The sequence below is a fragment of the Saccopteryx leptura genome, chromosome 2, assembly GCF_036850995.1.
Source record: "Saccopteryx leptura isolate mSacLep1 chromosome 2, mSacLep1_pri_phased_curated, whole genome shotgun sequence".
NCBI lineage: Eukaryota > Metazoa > Chordata > Mammalia > Chiroptera > Emballonuridae > Saccopteryx > Saccopteryx leptura.
The window spans coordinates 5,741,523-5,759,416 of NC_089504.1; the positions used below are offsets into that span (position 1 = coordinate 5,741,523).

General features: G+C 50.5%; 1 protein-coding gene across 1 annotated transcript; it reads right to left on the bottom strand.

Moving 5' to 3' along the window:
- Positions 1-3,956: 3,956 nt before the first annotated feature.
- EXOSC2 (exosome component 2) lies at positions 3,957-16,347 on the bottom strand. The gene is made up of 9 exons (XM_066366894.1): positions 16,213-16,347; positions 14,235-14,336; positions 11,969-12,014; positions 11,653-11,742; positions 10,183-10,248; positions 9,669-9,737; positions 8,084-8,260; positions 7,598-7,726; positions 3,957-6,482 (listed from the first exon to the last, which is right to left on the bottom strand). Exons 1-9 carry the CDS (start codon positions 16,332-16,334, stop codon positions 6,402-6,404), a joined length of 882 nt encoding a protein of 293 aa, XP_066222991.1. The 5' UTR covers positions 16,335-16,347; the 3' UTR covers positions 3,957-6,401.
- Positions 16,348-17,894: the final 1,547 nt, after the last annotated feature.

The following is a 17,894-nucleotide window of genomic DNA, read 5'->3' on the forward strand; positions in this document are numbered from 1 at the left end:
TGGAATAAAATGTCTAGACCCATATCCCTTCACAATCCATCCAGCACATTTATGAAGGATTCCTGTCCTGCCTCTCTAGAGCTTAAAACTAGTCCTTACTCACAGTTGCTAATGGGCTTAATCCAGTCATTTTAATTGTCTGAATCACTTCACTTACAAGTTGGGTCCTGTCTGCCAACTTTACAAGGTTATCATGCGATCTTGTTTGGTTTTCCACAATTACGTTGAAATTATGCTTTATGAAAGTCACTATGGAGGCCAGCTGCATTTAATCTGAACGCTTACCCCAAATCTCCATATTCTCCTTTAAACATTTTCTAATTTTAGGTGAGCCCCAAGTCAGACTATGTTTCTAGAGATGCACTATACTGTACTTTTTTTTTTTTTTTTTTTGTATTTTTCTGAAGTTGGAAACGGGGAGGCAGTCAGACAGACTCCCGCATGCGCCCGACAGGGATCCACCCGGCATGCCCACCAGGGGGTGATGCTCTGCCCATCTGGGGCGTTGCTCTATTGCAACCAGGGCCATTCTAGCACCTGAGGCAGAGGCCATAGAGCCATCCTCAGCGCCCGGACCAACTTGCTTGAGCCAGTGACCTTGGGTCCAAGCTGGTGAGCTTTTTTTTTTTTTTTTTTTTTTTGCTCAAGCCAGATGAGCCCACGCGCAAGCTGGCGAGCTTGGGGTCTCGAACCTGGGTCCTCCGCATCCCAGTCCGACGCTCTATCCGCTGCGCCACCGCCTGGTCAGGCTATACTGTACTTTTTTACTGCCTGCATAACACTGTAGAATGATGCTTTCGAGGACTTAAAAGTAGAATCCAGAGCTCAGCAAATGCTTGAGTCAGAAATAAATGTTGAATAAACTTTACATTCGTATTGTCTTTTCATTAAAAGTGAATCATTTAAATTTAATTTTGCCCCCTTTTTTGTGACAGAGACAGAGAGAGTGACAGATAGGGACAGGGAGAGAGATGAGAAGCATCCGTTCTTCACTGAGGCACCTTAGTTGCTCATTGATTGCTTTCTCATATGTGCCTTGATGGGGGGGGGGGGCTACAGCAGAGCAGTGACTCCTTGCTCAAGCCAGTGACCTTTGGGCTCAAGCCAGTGACCATGGGGTCATGTCTATGATCCCACACTCAAGCCAGTAACCCTGCGCTCAAACTGGCGACCTCCGGGTTTTGAACCTGGGTTCTCTGCATCCCAGTCCGATGCTCTATCCACTATCCTACAGCCTGGTCAGGCTGTCCTTACTTTTATAAAGCAAAGCAATCCACCAAGTTGCCAAAGGGATTCAGTACCTGTAATTAGGTTATCCCTATTCCATTCAGTTTATTCCCTTTTTCCCACCTGCTGGAATACATTTAACAAGGGCGCCCTCTAGTGGGACACAAAGAAAGAATCACTAAAAGGTGCTTTCAGCCCTTTGTGTATTTCCAACAAGGACCACCATTCAGCAGATAATGAATGAACAGCACAGGCTGGCAGCTTGGGAGAGTTCAGGTGAGAATAACTTTCAACAAGCTTTCATATGGGCTTGGAAAAACCAAATCAAACCAAAGCAAACCAGGGACTCTCACTCCCACCCTATCCCATTCCCTTTTCTCAAGAGGTATGAACATGTACTCAATTACGTCAGGCGAGCAAATCTAAACGCTGCAGCTCAACCCATAGAGTATTCAGTTGTCTGAAAACTCAAAACAGCTGCTACATTTGGGACAAAAAAAAGAATGAGATAAGAAAAACTGTCGCCTGACCAGGCGGTGGCGCAGTGGATAGAGCGTCGGACTGGGATCCGGAGGACCCAGGTTCAAGACCCCAAGGTCGCCAGCTTGAGCACGGGCTCATCTGATTTGAGCAAAAGCTCACCAGCTTGGACCCAAGGTCGCTGGCTCGAGCAAGGGGTTACTCAGTCTGCTGAAAGCCCGTGGTCAAGGCACATATGAGAAAGCAATCAATGAACAACTAAGATGTCGCAACAAAAAAAATTGATGATTGATGCTTCTCATCTCTCTCCGTTCCCGTCTTCTGTCCCCATCTGTCCCTTTCTGACTCTCTGTCTCTGCCACACACACAAAAAAAATTGTTTATTGCCCTGGCTGGGTAGCTCGGTTGGTTGGAGTGTTGTCCAAATATGTGGGGTTTGCGGATTTGATTCCAGGTCAGGGCACATACAGAAATCAACCAATGAATGCTAAATGGAACAGCAAATCGATGTTTCTCTCCCCTCCTCTCTCTATAATCAATCAATAAAAAATAAAACCTGCCCAGATAGCTCAGTTGGTTAGACCATCATCCTGAAGCCCAGAGGTTATGGTTTGATCCCTGGTCAGGGCACATACAGGAACAGATAGATCAGGGGTCCCCAAACTACGGCCTGCGGGCCGCATGCGGCCCCCTGAGGCCATTTATCCGGCCCCCACCGCACTTCCAGAAGAGGCACCTCTTTCATTGGTGGTCAGTGAGAGCATAGTTCCCATTGAAATACTGGTCAGTTTTTTTATTTAAATTTACTTGTTCTTTATTTTAACACTTTTTTTGTATTTTTGTATTTTTCTGAAGCTGGAAACGGGGAGAGACAGTCAGACAGACTCCCGCATGCGCCCCACCGGGATCCACCCGGCACGCCCACCAGGGGCTACACTCTGCCCACCAGGGGGCGATGCTCTGCCCCTCCACGACCAGAGCCACTCTAGCGCCTGGGGCAGAGGCCAAGGAGCCATCCCCAGCTCCTGGGCCATCCCTGCTCCAATGGAGCCTTGGCTGCGGGAGGGGAAGAGAGAGACAGAGAGGAAGGGGGGAGGGGTGGAGAAGCAAATGGGCACTTCTCCTATGTGCCCTGGCTGGGAATTGAACCCAGGTCCCCCGCACGCCAGGCCGACACTCTACCGCTGAGCCAACCAGCCAGGGCCTTGTTCTTTATTTTAAATATTGTATTTGTTCCCGTTTTGTTTTTTTACTTTAAAATAAGATATGTGCAGTGTGCATAGGGATTTGTTCATAGTTTTTTTTTATAGTCTGGCCCTCCAACGGTCTGAGGGACAGTGAACTGGCCCCTGTGTAAAAAGTTTGGGGACCCCTGAGATAGATGTTCCTCTCTCTCTCTCCCTAAAATCAATAAATAACTTTAAAAATTTTTTTAAAAGTATGTTCTTTAAAAAACTGTCTATTGCCCTGGCCGGTTGGCTCAGTGGTAGAGCGTCGGCCTGGCGTGCGGGGGACCCGGGTTCGATTCCCGGCCAGGGCACATAGGAGAAGCGCTCATTTGTTTCTCCACCACCCCCTCCTTCCTCTCTGTCTCTCTCTTCCCCTCCCGCAGCCAAGGCTCCATTGGAGCAAAGATGGCCCTGGCGCTGGGGATGGCTCCTTGGCCTCTGCCCCAGGCGCTAGAGTGGCTCTGGTCGCGGCAGAGCAACGCCCTGGAGGGGCAGAGCATCGCCCCCTGGTGGGCAGAGCATCGCCCCTGGTGGGCGTGCCGGGTGGATCCCGGTCGGGCGCATGCAGGAGTCTGTCTGACTCTGTCTCCCCGTTTCCAGCTTCGAAAAAAAAAAAACAACTGTCTATTGAGTAATGTTATAAACAAGAATATGCCATTTTAAAAATAAGTTTATGGACTGACCTGAGGTGGCACAGTGGATAAAGCAACGACCTGGAATGCTGGAGTTGCCAGTTCGAAAATGTGGGCTTGCTCGGTCAAGGATCTTATGGGAGTTGATACTTCCTGCCCCTCCCCCTTCTCTCTCTTGTCTCTCTCTTCCCTCTCTAAAATGAATAAATAAAATCTTTTTTTTTTTTTGTATTTTTCTGAAGCTGGAAACAGGGAGAGACAGACAGACTCCTGCATGCGCCTGACCGGGATCCACCCGGTACGCCCACCAGGGGGCGATGCTCTGCCCTTTCGGGGCGTGGCTCTGTTGCAACCAGAGCCACTCTAGCGCCTGGGGCAGAGGCCAAGGAGCCATCCCCAGCGCCCGGGCCAACTTTGCTCCAATGGAGCATGGGCTGCGGGAGGGAAGAGAGACAGAGGAAGGAGAGGGGGAGGGGTAGAGAAGCAGATGGGCACTTCTCCTGTGTGCCCTGGCCGGGAATCGAACCTGGGACTTCTGCATGCCAAGCCGACGCTCTACCACTGAGCCAACTGGCCAGGGCCTAAATAAAATCTTTTAAAAAATAAAAGTAACTTTATGTTTTGATTGGTTTGAGAAAGGGCGAGACATGGATTTGTTGTTTCACTCGTTGACACACTCATTAGTCGAGTCCTGCCTGTGCCCTGACCAGGGACAGAACACAACCTGGCATATCAGGAAGATGCTCCAACAAACTTAGCTCCTCAGTCAGGGAAAGATACATACCACTTAGTGACAGGGCCGAGCTGTATTTCAAAATCGTCAAATGCAGTGTTCAATGTGACTATCACTGAAACCCCCCCTAGTTTTAAATTTTACTAGGTGAGCCATGTGGAGTAGTTAGGGCCTCTAGCAGAATTTATATCTGCTAAACATTCCTTCAACTGTACTCAGCTCCCAAGTCTCACAAGAACAGAAACAGTGCCTCTGAAAGATGTTTCCCAAAACCTAAATCAGGGCACCATTGTTTAGCCATCAAACTAATGCACAGAAATTTTAGCATTCCTCAATAAGAATTTCAGCATTCTTGGTTTTATCTTTGAACTCCTATTATTAAGTTAATGCATTTACAAATATATGGTGATGAAAATGATTTGACTTTGGGTGATGGGTACACAACACAATCAACAGTTCAAGTGCACTTTTTTTGGTATTTTTCTTAAGTGAGAAGCAGGGACCGTAGGTGCCCAACGGGTATACACCCAGCATGCCCACTAGGGGGCGATGCTCTGCCCATCTGGGGCTGTTGCTCTGTTGCAACAGGAGCCATTCTAGTGCCTGAGGCAGAGGCCATGGAGCCATCCTCAGCACCCGGCCAACTTTGCTCCAGTGGAGCCTTGGCTGCAGGAGAGGAAGACAAAGACAGAGAGAAGGGAGAGGGGGAAGGGTGGAGAAGAAGATGGTCACTTCTCCTGTGTGCCATGACCGGGAATCGAACCAGAGACATTCAAACGCTGGGACAATACTCTACCACTGAACCAACCGGCCAGGGCCACACTTTTTTTTTTTTTTTTTTAGCAAGAGACTCTGAAAACTCCTCAAAACAGCTGCTACATTTGGGATGGAAAAAGAATGAGATAAGAAAAATTGTCACCTGACCAGGCGGTGGCGCAGTGGATAGAGCGTCATACTGGGATCCGGAGGACCCAGGTTCAAGACCCTGAGGCTGCCACTTGAGCATGGGCAGACAGGAAGGGAGAGAGATGAGAAGCATCAACTCTTCATTGCGGCACTTTAATTGTTCATTGATTGCTTTCTCATCTGTGCTGACTGGAGGGCTCCAGCCGAGACAGTCCAACCAACCCCTTCCTCAAAACAGCAACCTTGGGCTTCAAACCAGCGACCTTTGGGCTCAAGCCGGCAACCCTGCGCTCTAGCCAGATGAGCCCACACACAAGCCAGCAACCCAGGGTTTTGAACCTGGGTCCTCAGAGTCCCAGGCTAATGATCTATCCACTGCACCACCACTTGGTCAGGAAAAATTTATATACACTTATTGACCAATGTTACCCCATTAAATTTAAGTTTCTAAATAAAATTATTTAAAAAGTCAATGTATCACTACTCCAATTATAGAGGAAACCTCCCTTTTCCCTACTTTGATTTTATGCTTATCTGAGCATCCAAAACATTCTATTATCAATAATTCAACTGCTTACAAATCACCCTCAAAGGCAAGACAGATTAAGGAAGCCTGGTGTGGATACACTTCCATCTACCAGGAGGAACATGCAATGGGAAGTAAGATTCCAACCCAGCGAAAGACTGGCTAAATGTATTCTTCTGTCTGACTGCTGGGTTCACTTCACCAAGTATATTCAATGTCGCACTTGTGCTGCAGACGTGGCGGGAATGGAGGCCAAGAGACAATCTGGGGGTCAAGGAGGCCATGTTTTTTATAGGGGCAATTTCATGGGGCATTGTGTCTTGTGAATTGATGGTCAGTAGAAGACAAAAGATTCCCTGTATCATTCCAGGAGGGGAGTTCGGTTGGCTGGAACACTGTGTACTTTTAAAGACCCCAAACCACCCCACCAGTGTGGGGGTCTGCGGGCAGCCCACGGGGCCAGAGGCCCAGTTCAGCTCTCCTAGGCTTTGCCTTCCGACAGAAGCAAGCGGGCAGGCGTGCGGCCGGAGGCAGCCGGGGCGGGTCCGTGACGAGTCTCCCGCCCCAGGTCTTTGCTGAGCCACACCGAGATCACAGAGCAGCCCCTCCCTTCCCAGAACGGCTCCGGCTCCATGGGGCGCACAGCCCTGTCCCTCAGGCGCGTCTCCTCACCCCTCCTGTTCTAAGAGTCTCTGACGCGTTTCCATCACAATTTCCTCCATGATTTCTGGCTTTAAGATGTCTTTAATCTAAAAAAGAAATGAAAAGGTATTCATTTGTTCAGAAAAGAAACCAACCACAGGCAGACTACCCAGCCAAGCCAAATGCAGAAACTAAGGGTGGTTCATATAAACCTTCTTTGTTCCCTTCATTTATCAGACGCTAATTATGAAAAGATACGATCTGCTAGAACCAGCTTAATGAACCACCTAGATTATCCGAGATACAGCTGACAACAAAGATACCATGGCACTCACTAAAACAGACAGCTGAGGCCCTGGCCGGGTAACTTGGTTGGTTGGAGAGTCGTCCTGATATGCCAAGGTTGCGGGTAAGGTTCCCTGGTCAGGGCATGTACAAGAAGCAACCAATAAATGCACAACTAAGTGGAACAACAAATCGATGTTTATCTCGCTAAAATCAGTCTCTTTTTTTTAAAAAAGAGCGAGCTAAAATGGGAATAGGCAAGATGAAGTCCAGAGGGTTGCTGTCACCTACTAGATCCACCTGACCCCTTCATGCCCTCAAAGCCTTAGATTGACAGTCGACATTATAAGTATTTAAATATTACAAGTATCCTGAGGAAAGATATACAGACGCTCATTAAGGCTGGCCACACAGTCTTGGCTGGTTGGCTCAGTGGTAGGGCATCGGCCTAGCATGTGCAAGTCTTGGGTTCAATTCCCAGTCAGGGCACACGAGAGAAGCAAACATCTGCTTCTCTACCTCTACCCTTTCCCTTTCTCCCTTTCTCTCTCTCTCTCTCTCTCTCTCTCTCTCTCTCCTCCCCCTCCTCCTCCTCCTCCCATAGGCATGGCTCAAATAAGCAACTTGGCCCCCGGGCGCTGAGGATGGCTCCTTGGCTTCATCTCAGGTGCTAAAATAGCTTGGTTGCCGAGCAATGGAGCAGCAGTGTCTGATGGGCAGACCAGGTGGATCCCGGTCAGGGCATATGCAGGAGTGTGTCTGTCTGCCTCCCTGCCTCTCACTTGATATAAATAAAAAAGGCTGGCCAGCCAATGGACATTGTAAAGGCATTTGAAAGATGTACTCGCTGTCACTGAGAAAACACTGAAGCAAATCGATAAATATGTAATACCTACTCACAGATCAATGAGGAAAAGGGAAGCCCAGGTTGGAGTACCTGATGTGGAAGGGATGCCTCATAGCAATACAGGATGCTGGTATCATACAGCATCATCCTCTGAGTTACCAGCGAGATGATACAGTTCCGAAGCCTGGAGATCACCTCTCGGTCAGCAAGGGAGACAGGCTGGCGGGGAGATGAAAGGGAAAGAGGAGGGAAACAGAAAGCAGGACCCAAACAGGTGAACAGTCACAGCAAACCACAGAAATCTTCATAACTCAGCACCACTCTGGGACTCCAATCAAACAGCTAACTCCAAGGAGGATTAAAAGGATGGCTTCTTCAGTGGCTCTCCAGCTACTACCCTACACCTCTGCCATCAGTCACCGATTTCATCTCTTCAGAAAAGGAGGGCAATACAGTGTTCACGAAACACTTCAAGCTAAGACGACAGCGATACAGGGAGTTAAAGCCAGCACGCCTGTGCAGAAGCGAGTGGAGACTGCGGCCCGCTCTGTCCCGACAGCCACAGGGGGTACGCACCTCCAGGTTGGCCACGAAGCCCCCCGCGTCCTCGTCCTTGTGCTCCGGGGTCGGGTAGACCCAGATGAAGCCGTTGTTCCCCAGAATCACCGAGGCGCCACAAGGCAGGTCATGGAAGTGGGTCTTCTGCCGTTTCACCAGGGAGGGGGACACCTGGACCAGAACCCCCTGCCCTAGCTAGAGAAATACAGCACAGATTAAGTCACTGAAGGGTCCTCAGGGAGGTGAGCGAAACGCAGATTACAGAATACACGTCCCAGTTATAGTGGAATCAGGGTCCTTCCTGTCAGTAACTGCTGGTCACCCATCTGCACATATAGTCATTATTCACAGAGAACACTTCTGGGTGCACAAGTTGTTGACGTGTCCAAACAGAAGGCGACTTGCAACATCCCTCTCTACCATTTTCCTCCACAATCATCATTACCACATTCTAATCCAGGGGTGGTCTGCTGGCTGTTAGAGCAGCTGGAGCCAGTGAAGACCTGGGCTCGAGTCTCCTGCAAGCCAAGAAACACTGCTCTGTCCCACCTCGGCCCCAACCACCCATCCCGCTCACGAGACGTGTAACACTGGCGAGGGGACTGACCGAGGGGCAGATCCGTCCCTGGCCCCGGCAGGACAGCTCCAAGTCCACCCCAACCACCTATCCTGCTCATGAGACGTGTAACACTGGCGAGGGGCCTGGCCGAGGGGCAGATTGTCCCTGGCCCCGGAGGACAGCTCCAAGTCCACCCCAACCACCCATCCTGCTCACGAGACGTGTAACACTGGCGAGGGGCCTGGCCGAGGGGCAGATCCGTCCCTGGCCCCGGCAGGACAGCTCCAAGTCCACCCCAACCACCCATCCTGCTCATGAGACGTGTAACACTGGCGAGGGGCCTGACCGAGGGGCAGATCCGTCCCTGGCCCCGGCAGGACAGCTCCAAGTCCACCCCAACCACCTATCCTGCTCATGAGACGTGTAACACTGGCGAGGGGCCTGGCCGAGGGGCAGATCGTCCCTGGCCCCGGCAGGACAGCTCCAAGTCCACATCCCGCTGGAGGGGGGTCTGCAGTACCCACATGCATTACAACCGTTTCCCTCCTCCTTCAAGGACATGAATGTGGTTGGCTACAGCCACTCCACTAAGGAAATAAAAAGGTTAAAGAACAGCCTCAATGATGTAACTTCGTAGAAGAAAAGCAGTGAAATTTCATTTAGAGGCTCAAGTGAAAACCAATCTTTCCTAGCAATAATATCCACTTTATTGCCTGGACATTTGTCTAGGGGTGAGCGACTTCCCTTTGCTCCAAGGGCTGCCTTAGGCCTGACCTCAGCGTAGTGCCCACTGGGAGAGGGCGGGCAGCCGGGCCTCAGGGTCCACGGTCAGGGCTCCTGCCAGAACAACTCCTCGGTAGAAAAAGGATAAAGTTTTCCTCCATGGCGATGCTACTGGCCCATGACCATGTGAATCAGTGAGTGGAAGCCGGTCTGTAAGCCGGCTTCCGGGATGCGTTAGGTAAGGATGCCGGACACTTCTGGGGCTTCAGAGATGGAGCTGAAGCCTTGGTCAGCGAACAGGAACATCAGAGCCCAACTTACTTTTCCGTATTTTAGACTCCTCGTGTGCAGAGAGACAGCTCCATCAGAGAACACAGCCTGGACCTCAGCCTGGCCAGGGCGATGAAGGAACAAAGATTTCCATGTCATCTGCCTCCCGTGTCCCTGGCCCCCTCTCTCCACCCTTCCCTCCCACCCCCAAGAGTCCCACGTGACAGTCCTAGACCCAAAGGACATCACTGTGACCTAACCTGTCTCCCTTCAATGTCATTAATAGCTTGATCTGTACTTTCTCTAATCCCTGGGATAAAAGTTAATGTCATTAAGAAAACTGAGTCTAGCTTACAGCAAGGGTCACCCTAAGTTTCAAGACGCGAAGAAAGGACTCAGCAGCCACGTCTGTGAGCAGGAGCTGGACAGGCTGCAGCAGAGCCCTGGGCACTCGACCCAGGACTCACATCCCGGCGAGGAGTACGTGTCCTGTGACAGGCGGACAGCAGAGCCCCCTTCCCAGCCACATAAAGCAGAAGGACGCCGGGTGCAAGGTGCAGGATACACTGATGAGGTCCCCTTCCTGCAGGAACCCTCTCATCGCCAGCTCATCTTCCGCAGACCTTCTCCTCTGAAACACACAGACAGACGTCAGCTCAGTCAGCTCTACAGAGAGATCTCACTACTTCTTCTTGCTCATTCGCTTCGAGACCTCTGAAGGCAGCCACAAGAGCGAAACACCAGCGCAGGTAGCCTGTGCCGCTCAAGGGAACGACAGTAACAACCACTATGGCCTTCCCACAGCTCTCCTCCTCCTCCTCCTCTGACTACTCAGCTCCACACACGATATTCCAAATGCCCCGCCTAGTGCAGCCTTCTTTCCCGGCCTTCCGGGCGGGCCTCCCGCTCCAGCAGGACAGACCACCTCCAGCTTGACGGTGTCTTTGCTCACACACTCCCCTTTCTCTCAGATGTCCTGAGCTCATCACTGAGATCCCATCCATCCTTCAAGGATGAACTCTGGCCCTGGTGGGCTGGCTCAGTGGTAGAGCGTCGGCCCGGTGTGTGGAAGTCCTGGGTTCGATTTTTGGTCAGGGCACACAGGAGAAGCGCCACCTGCTTCTCCACCCCTCCCCCTCTCACTTCTCTTTCTCTCTCCTTCCTTCTCTTTTTCTCTCTCCCCGTCCTGCAGCCGTGGCCTGACTGGAGCAAGTTGGCCCCGGGCGCTGAGGATTGTTACATGGCCTCTGCCTCAGGCACTAAGAAGAGTTCGTGCTGAGCAACGGAGCAATGCCCTAGATGGGCAGAGCAATGCCCCCTAGTGGGCTTGCCAGGTGGATCCTGGTTGGGGCGCATGCAGGAGACGGTCTCTCTGCTTCCCCTCCTCTGAATTAAAAAAAAAAAAGATAACAGGGATGAACTCTAATGCCCATCTTTCCTATGAGCATCTCTGGCTGAAATGAATCACTCACAATCCAACACCTGCTTGTTCAGCGCCAGGCATCTGGAGGTTCTCTCATATCCCCTGGCAGTCTGTACGCTCTTAGGAGCCCAATCATGCCTTCATCTGGCCTCCTCCACAGAACCGAGCACAGGGAGCCTCTCGGAACAAGTGGCACCGAAGGGGATGGGAAACCAGGACACTTTACAAAAGGCTGCGGCTTAAAGGCTGCAGGTGCCCGGGATAACCAAACGCCACTCAACACATAGAAAGCGAACAAAACCAGAACTTTTCAGGGGCACTTCCACTGTGCAAAGCTGATGTGCACAGAGAAGGAACATTGTTTGCACCACGCATCTGAGAGCTTCTCTCCCTAGCTCCTTTTTGGGATTCCTGCCCATGGACATTCAGATCTTACCACACACCAACTGCTGCCTTGGCTGGGAGGCCTGGCCACGTGGAAAGCCCGTGTACATCCGGCAGCAACCGTCACAGGAGACGGACAGGAATAAGTGGGGCAGACTTGGTGGAAAGCAGAGTAAAAGACCCCGAGCTCTCGGGAGCGAACTCCACGGTCCCGGCGGGAGCCCTTACCAGCTCTCCTCCAGGAAGGTTCATGGACGACAAAAGCAAGACCGAATCCAGCCTGGAGTTAGTCTCCACCTTCCACCTCTTCTGCTGAACCTAGAAATAGAAATTCCACACCTGGTCACAAACTCCACGGCAAGACCTCACATTCTAAGTGACCAGTAATCCCCGGTGTAACCAGCCAACTGTTTACATCGAAGGTCACAAGAGCCAAGCGCATCGAATGCAGGTGCACGTAACTACATGCAGAATGACTGTCCCATTCACTAAATTACCAGCTTGCTTTTACTGTGCAAAAAGCAACTGACATCAATTTCTTTACCTCTGTGATTCTCCCCACTACGATGTCACCCACTTCACCATTATATCTGAAAGATAAAACAAGGGGTGATCGATCAGTAAAAAGACTTATTACAAAACCAGGCGCCATTTGAGATTTCGGTTAACAGGATGAGGGTCTTGATTAGGTACATTTAGTGAATTCACATAACTATGCTGTTCCGACTTACTCTCAGGAACTGATCACTGCAAACATTCCTACACGTATAAATTGTTAATTATTCTTAAACCATTTTAAAAATTTTTTCTCGTGAGAGAGGTAAGAAGCATCAACTCTTAGGTGGGGCATTTAGTCGCTCACTGATTGCTTCTCATATGTGCCTTGAGAGGGGAGGGGCTCCAGCCCAGCCAGTGACCCCTTACTCAAGCCAGTGGACGTTGGGATGATGTCAATCAAGCAGCGACCCCGTGCTCAAGCCGGCACATGGGACGTCAGTGTCCCAGGCTGACGCTCTACCCACTGCGCCACCACTGGTTAGGCTTAAACAAACTATTTTCCACAAGGAGTTCTTTAGCCTGAATCTCTGTTTTGTTAGTTACATGACAAAGATAAGCATGGAATATTGTCTGGTGGGCCCTGGAACACAGACAGGCTCTGTATCAGCCACGGGAAGAGAAGGGAGACCGAGACAGGACTCCACCCAAACCAGCCTGTCCCACTGGCTGCGGCTCCGGCACCCTGCTAGCTCCGCATCCCCGTGCTAAGGACCAGTGTTCTTGCCGAAGGTCCAGTCCTTGCGCCTCTTCTCTCTTCGGCCCACACTCACCTCCTTGTGAGCTCATCCAACCTGAAGGGTTTAAATGCCCCCTTGACTTATATTCCCCTGAAATCCAAACTCCAGTCCACTGCTGGCCACTCAGCATCTCCATGTAGGTGACTGTAGGCATTTTCAAAGGTAATACACCTAAAACAAAGCTTTCTAGCAGACCGCTCCTCCAGCACAGACCAACCCTCTCCCAGTCATCACCAGCTCAGTCAACGACCCCATCCCTCCAGCACAGACCAACCCTCTCCCAGTCATCACCAGCTCAGTCAACGACCCCATCCCTCCAGCACAGACCGACCCTCTCCCAGCCATCGCCAGCTCAGTCAATGACCCCATCCCTCCAGCACAGACCAACCCTCTCCCAGTCATCACCAGCTCAGTCAACGACCCCATCCCTCCAGCACAGACCGATCCTCTCCCAGCCATCACCAGCTCAGTCAACGACCCCATCCCTCCAGCACAGACCAACCCTCTCCCAGTCATCGCCAGCTCAGTCAACGACCCCATCCCTCCAGCTGATCAAGCCAAAAACCTTGGAGTCTTGGAGAAGCCCTTGAGAGATCTTTCTTTCTCTCTCTCTTCCTCTCTCTCTCTCTCTCTCGGAGGAGCCCTTGAGAGATCTTTCTCTCTTTCTCTCTCTCTTCCTCTCTCTCTCTCTCTCTCTCTCTCACGCTCTAGGCTAGCAGCAGACCCTGGCTCTATTTTCAAAATATACACAGAAAATAAAATGTACCTTCATTGGAAAGAAGTTAAAACTATCTCTTACTCACAGGCAGGGTCCTATACAGAGAAAATACAAGATCCAACACCCTTTTGTAATAATAAACAAAACAAAACCCCACTCGGAACACAAAATATATGCAGCAGTAATAACTCTCCACTTCTGTTGCTACCACCTTAGTCCAAACCACCATCACTTGTGTCTCTGTGAGCCCGCTCCTGTTCCCCTTTAATCTCCCCACAGCAGCCAGAGCGATTTTATTAAAACAGAAGTCAGATCAAGTCCTTCTGCTCCACCCCCTCCAGCGGTTTCCCAGACTACACAGTGGAAGGAAATGCTTGCAGAGCTCCGAGGCAGGCCGACCAGCACCTCAGCTCTCTGCCGGTACCTATTCCTACTCTTTCCCTCGCTCACTGTCCCGACCACACTGGTGTCCTTTCTGGGGCTAATCTTTACTGAGTCCTCTGCTAAGTACTTTACATACACCTTTCCCATGAATTCTAATAAAAACCGCATGAGGTGGGTTGTGATTATTACCCAGATTTCACAGAGGAGGTCACAAAGGTTTGAAAGGGTCAGATCACGTGGCAGGGAGACCTCTGAAGCCCACACTTACCTATAGTCATCTATACATGCTCCAGCTCGCAACCTACGGAATGGCAGGGCAGACGGGCGACGGCGGAAGGTACGGCATGGCAGGAAAGACCAGGCTGTGCAACACGGACGCCACAAGAGAGAGAATACACATCTTTTGTTCTCACCTGGTTTTCAGAGCTTTCACACAGATCAACTTGTTTACTCTCTCCACAGAACCAGCCACAGATGCAATGAGTTTCTCTTCCCCCATATAGGTTCCATGGCCGCTGTGGCAAGAGGAAGACACACAGGATACCAGGTAACACTTGAGATCACCGCTCCCATCAAGAACACTGTATTCCTCAGGGGCTCCTGGGCCCCCGAGCCTGGCTTTGTGCCAGTTGCTCTCTCTGCCTAGAACACTCCTACTCTAGAGCTACACGGACATCCCCCTCGTCTTCCTCAGGTCTACACAAATGTCACTTTCTCCATCAGGCCTACCTCGACTATCCCATTTAAAATAGTCACCCTCACCCTGGCCAGTTGGCTCAGTGGTAGACCATTGGCCCACTGTATGGATGTTCCAGGTTCTATTCCCTGTCAGGGCACACGGGACAAGTGCCCATCTGCTTCTCCATCCGTCCCCCTCACTTCTCTCTCTCTCTCTGTTCCCTTTCTGCAGCCATGGCTCAACTGGAGGAGTTGGCCCCAGGCACTGAGGATGGCTCCCCGGCCTCCACCTCAGGCACTAAGCTCTCGGGCTGAGCAAAGGAGCAACGCCCCAGATGGACAGAGCATTGCCCCCTAGTGGGCTTGCCTGGTGGATCCTGGTCGGGCGCATGCAAGAGTCTCTCTCTGCTTCCTCTCCTCTCACTGAATAATAAAAATAATAAAATAAAATAAAAGTCACCCTCTCCACTGCCACACTCCACTTACCCTGCTGAACTTTTAATTTTTTCCACTGCATTTATCCCCAAACATCCCGAATAACTTATTTGTTGTGCTTATTGTTATTATCTGTCTCTCCTTGTTAGAATATAAACTCCACCAGGGCAGCGAGTTCCACTTTGTTTACTGTTGTATCCCAACCATGCATAATATAGAAATATGTGAAGGGTGAATGAAGAACTGAATCTTAAGATTTGCTGGGATTCAGTAATTTCACACTACAAGGTTAAAGGGCAATTCTGCAAATGCTGTACCCCTTATATGTACATATGTACTTCCCCCCTGCAATTCACTGGTATTTCTATGATGGTGATATAATGGTGGGTTTTGCTTCTTTTCCTACTTATCTCATTTAATCCTCATTAACCTGTCAAATAGTTACTGTTGTTTCAGCTATTTTCCAGGTGAGGAAACTGACCTTGGAGAGGTGGTACCATTCATAGGTGATGGCAGAGGGACTAGAACCCAAATTGTATGACTCAGGGGCCTGCCCTTTTTTCTATTAAAATTGTTTTCTTTTCCACTGATTTGAGAGAGACAGGGAGGGAGGAAGGGAAGGGAAAGAGAGGAGAGTGGAGAGGAGAGGAGGAGGGAGAAAGAGAAGCATCAACTCATTCCACTTTGTTCCATTTAACTGTGCATTCATTGACTGTTTCTCCTAAGTACACAGGATGGAACTAGCAACCTGGGCCCCGAAGGGGAAATACACTTTAGCCACTGAACCACCTGGCCAGGGCAAGGGCTTGACCTCTTAACGACAACATGCACTGCACTCAGATTCGAAGGTGTATATTGGGATGCATGTTGCACATATTTTTGCCCTAAGCCCAAATAATTACTGATTCCAAAATCCTGCACCCAGGTAGGAGGTGACGCTGAGGGAGGAGGAGGCCAAGTCAGTAACGCCCACCATTCCTACCAAGAGGCCCCTGTTCCTACCCCTGCCCCGTTGTCCAGGACTCCAACGAGGAGGACTCAAGAGAATTGGGCCTCAGGCAGAGGAACCAAGAATCACGGTCACCAGAGGGCGGGACAGGAGGGTTTCAATGGGATGAGACAAACGCACAGGGGGACACACAAGATGCAGGGAGTAGAAGCCCTGGCTCCTGCGGGGCTTTAACACATGGGGATAGAGGCCCAGGCTTCGGACAGCAGTCCACGTGCTGAGCCCAGCAACTGCCCCTTGTGATCCCGAGTCCCCAGGTCCCCACGCACCGCATGAAGCCCGTGTCCGTGGTAATTGTGTCCCCCGGCACCACCAGGTGTTTCTTAGTCTCGCGGTCCAGGCTCTCGCTAAGAGGTTTACGAGGAACAGGAAGCCTCATCTCCATCGCCATCTTGGCGCCAATGACTTGCGCAGGCGCAGCCCGGCCGCGAGGCGCGAGATCCCGCTCCACAATTCCCCGCCCGCTCCCTGAGGGCGGGGCAGGGGCGGGATGCCTCAGAGAGGCAGCCAATGGGAACTCACAGTCTGGCGGCCATGCTCACTATTGGCAACCATTAGGTTGACATCAAGGGAAGGAGAGAGCGGAGTTGCCATTTTTACTACGGGAATGTCGGCCACTGTAGAATAAAATCCCATGCTGTATGGTGTTAGACTTTTTACCAAAACTGCCTCGTATGCATCATCCTAGTTATTGTTAGAGATCATTGAGAAATGGACGTCTGAGTATCCTTCCAGCTCTACGCTGCTAGAGTCTGTTTTTGAATGGGTGAGTGCAGAAGGATCCGGAAGTGCGAACCACAGAAAGCACTATTTGGACAGAAAGAAGAATTCCCCTTTCTTGCTGTTCCTAGTACCGCAAGTATTCTGTATTACAGCCGCCCTGTTGATACTGGTTCAGCACCATCATCTGTATACCCCTCAAACGGTGCTTCCGTTCCTTCATAACTCTTTTGAGTGAGCTGATTTACTTTAACATTTCTTTTGTAAAAAAACAAGAAACTGTCTAAGAAGACATTCAAACCTTGCAAGGCAGGTCTATTTGGTAGGGAAGGCAAGTGTACACATAATACGAAGATCTTCGCCTGTATTTTTTTTTAAAGACTTTTTTTAAAATTTTTTATTTATTCATTTTAGAGAGGAGAGGGAGAGACAGAGAGAGAGAGAAGGGGAGGAGCTGGAAGCATCAACTCCCATGTGTGCCTTGACCAGGCAAGCCCAGGGTTTCGAACCAGCGACCTCAGCATTTCCAGGTCGACGCTTTATCCACTGCGCCACTACAGGTCAGGCCGATCTTCACCTATATTTACTCATACGTGAATTGAGCGCGCTCTGTGTGCCAGAAGCTGTTCTAAGGGTTCAGTGGTGGACAGATAGATGTATGTGTAGCTATATCTTCATGTCCTGTTTAACCGGAGCGTTCCCTTGGTCCCTTCTCCCACCCACAAGATCCTTTCCCTCATCCTTGCCCTGCGTGGTTTGTAGCATTCACAACAAACCTCATGAAATTGGAGATGATAATTCTTCATGCACATGGTCCCTAAAGAGGATTAAATGAAATAAGTTTGCATCAGCCCCACACACTGGGTTTACAAAATCAGGCCTGCTGCCTCCTGAAAACCCATCAGACCAACTGTTTGATAAATCTCCAAAAAGAGCATTTTTTTTTTCACCTAAGCAACAAGAAAGTGCTAGAAAGGTCCATCTGTTGAGTCCGGCCTCGGCCATAAGAGGGCGGTAGTGTCCTTTGAGCCAGCTAGGATACTAGGCCTGGGAGTTCCTGTTGACCAAGGGTGGGGTATATAGTCTTCACCTTACCCATTTTCATCCCAGAAGGGATGGACATAACCCTAACCCCTCCTGTTCTCACAGCACTCACACGTACAAGGCCCGTTACAACGGGATTCTGAATACTGTTTAGTCCAGGGGTCCCCAAACTGCGGCCCGCGGGCCA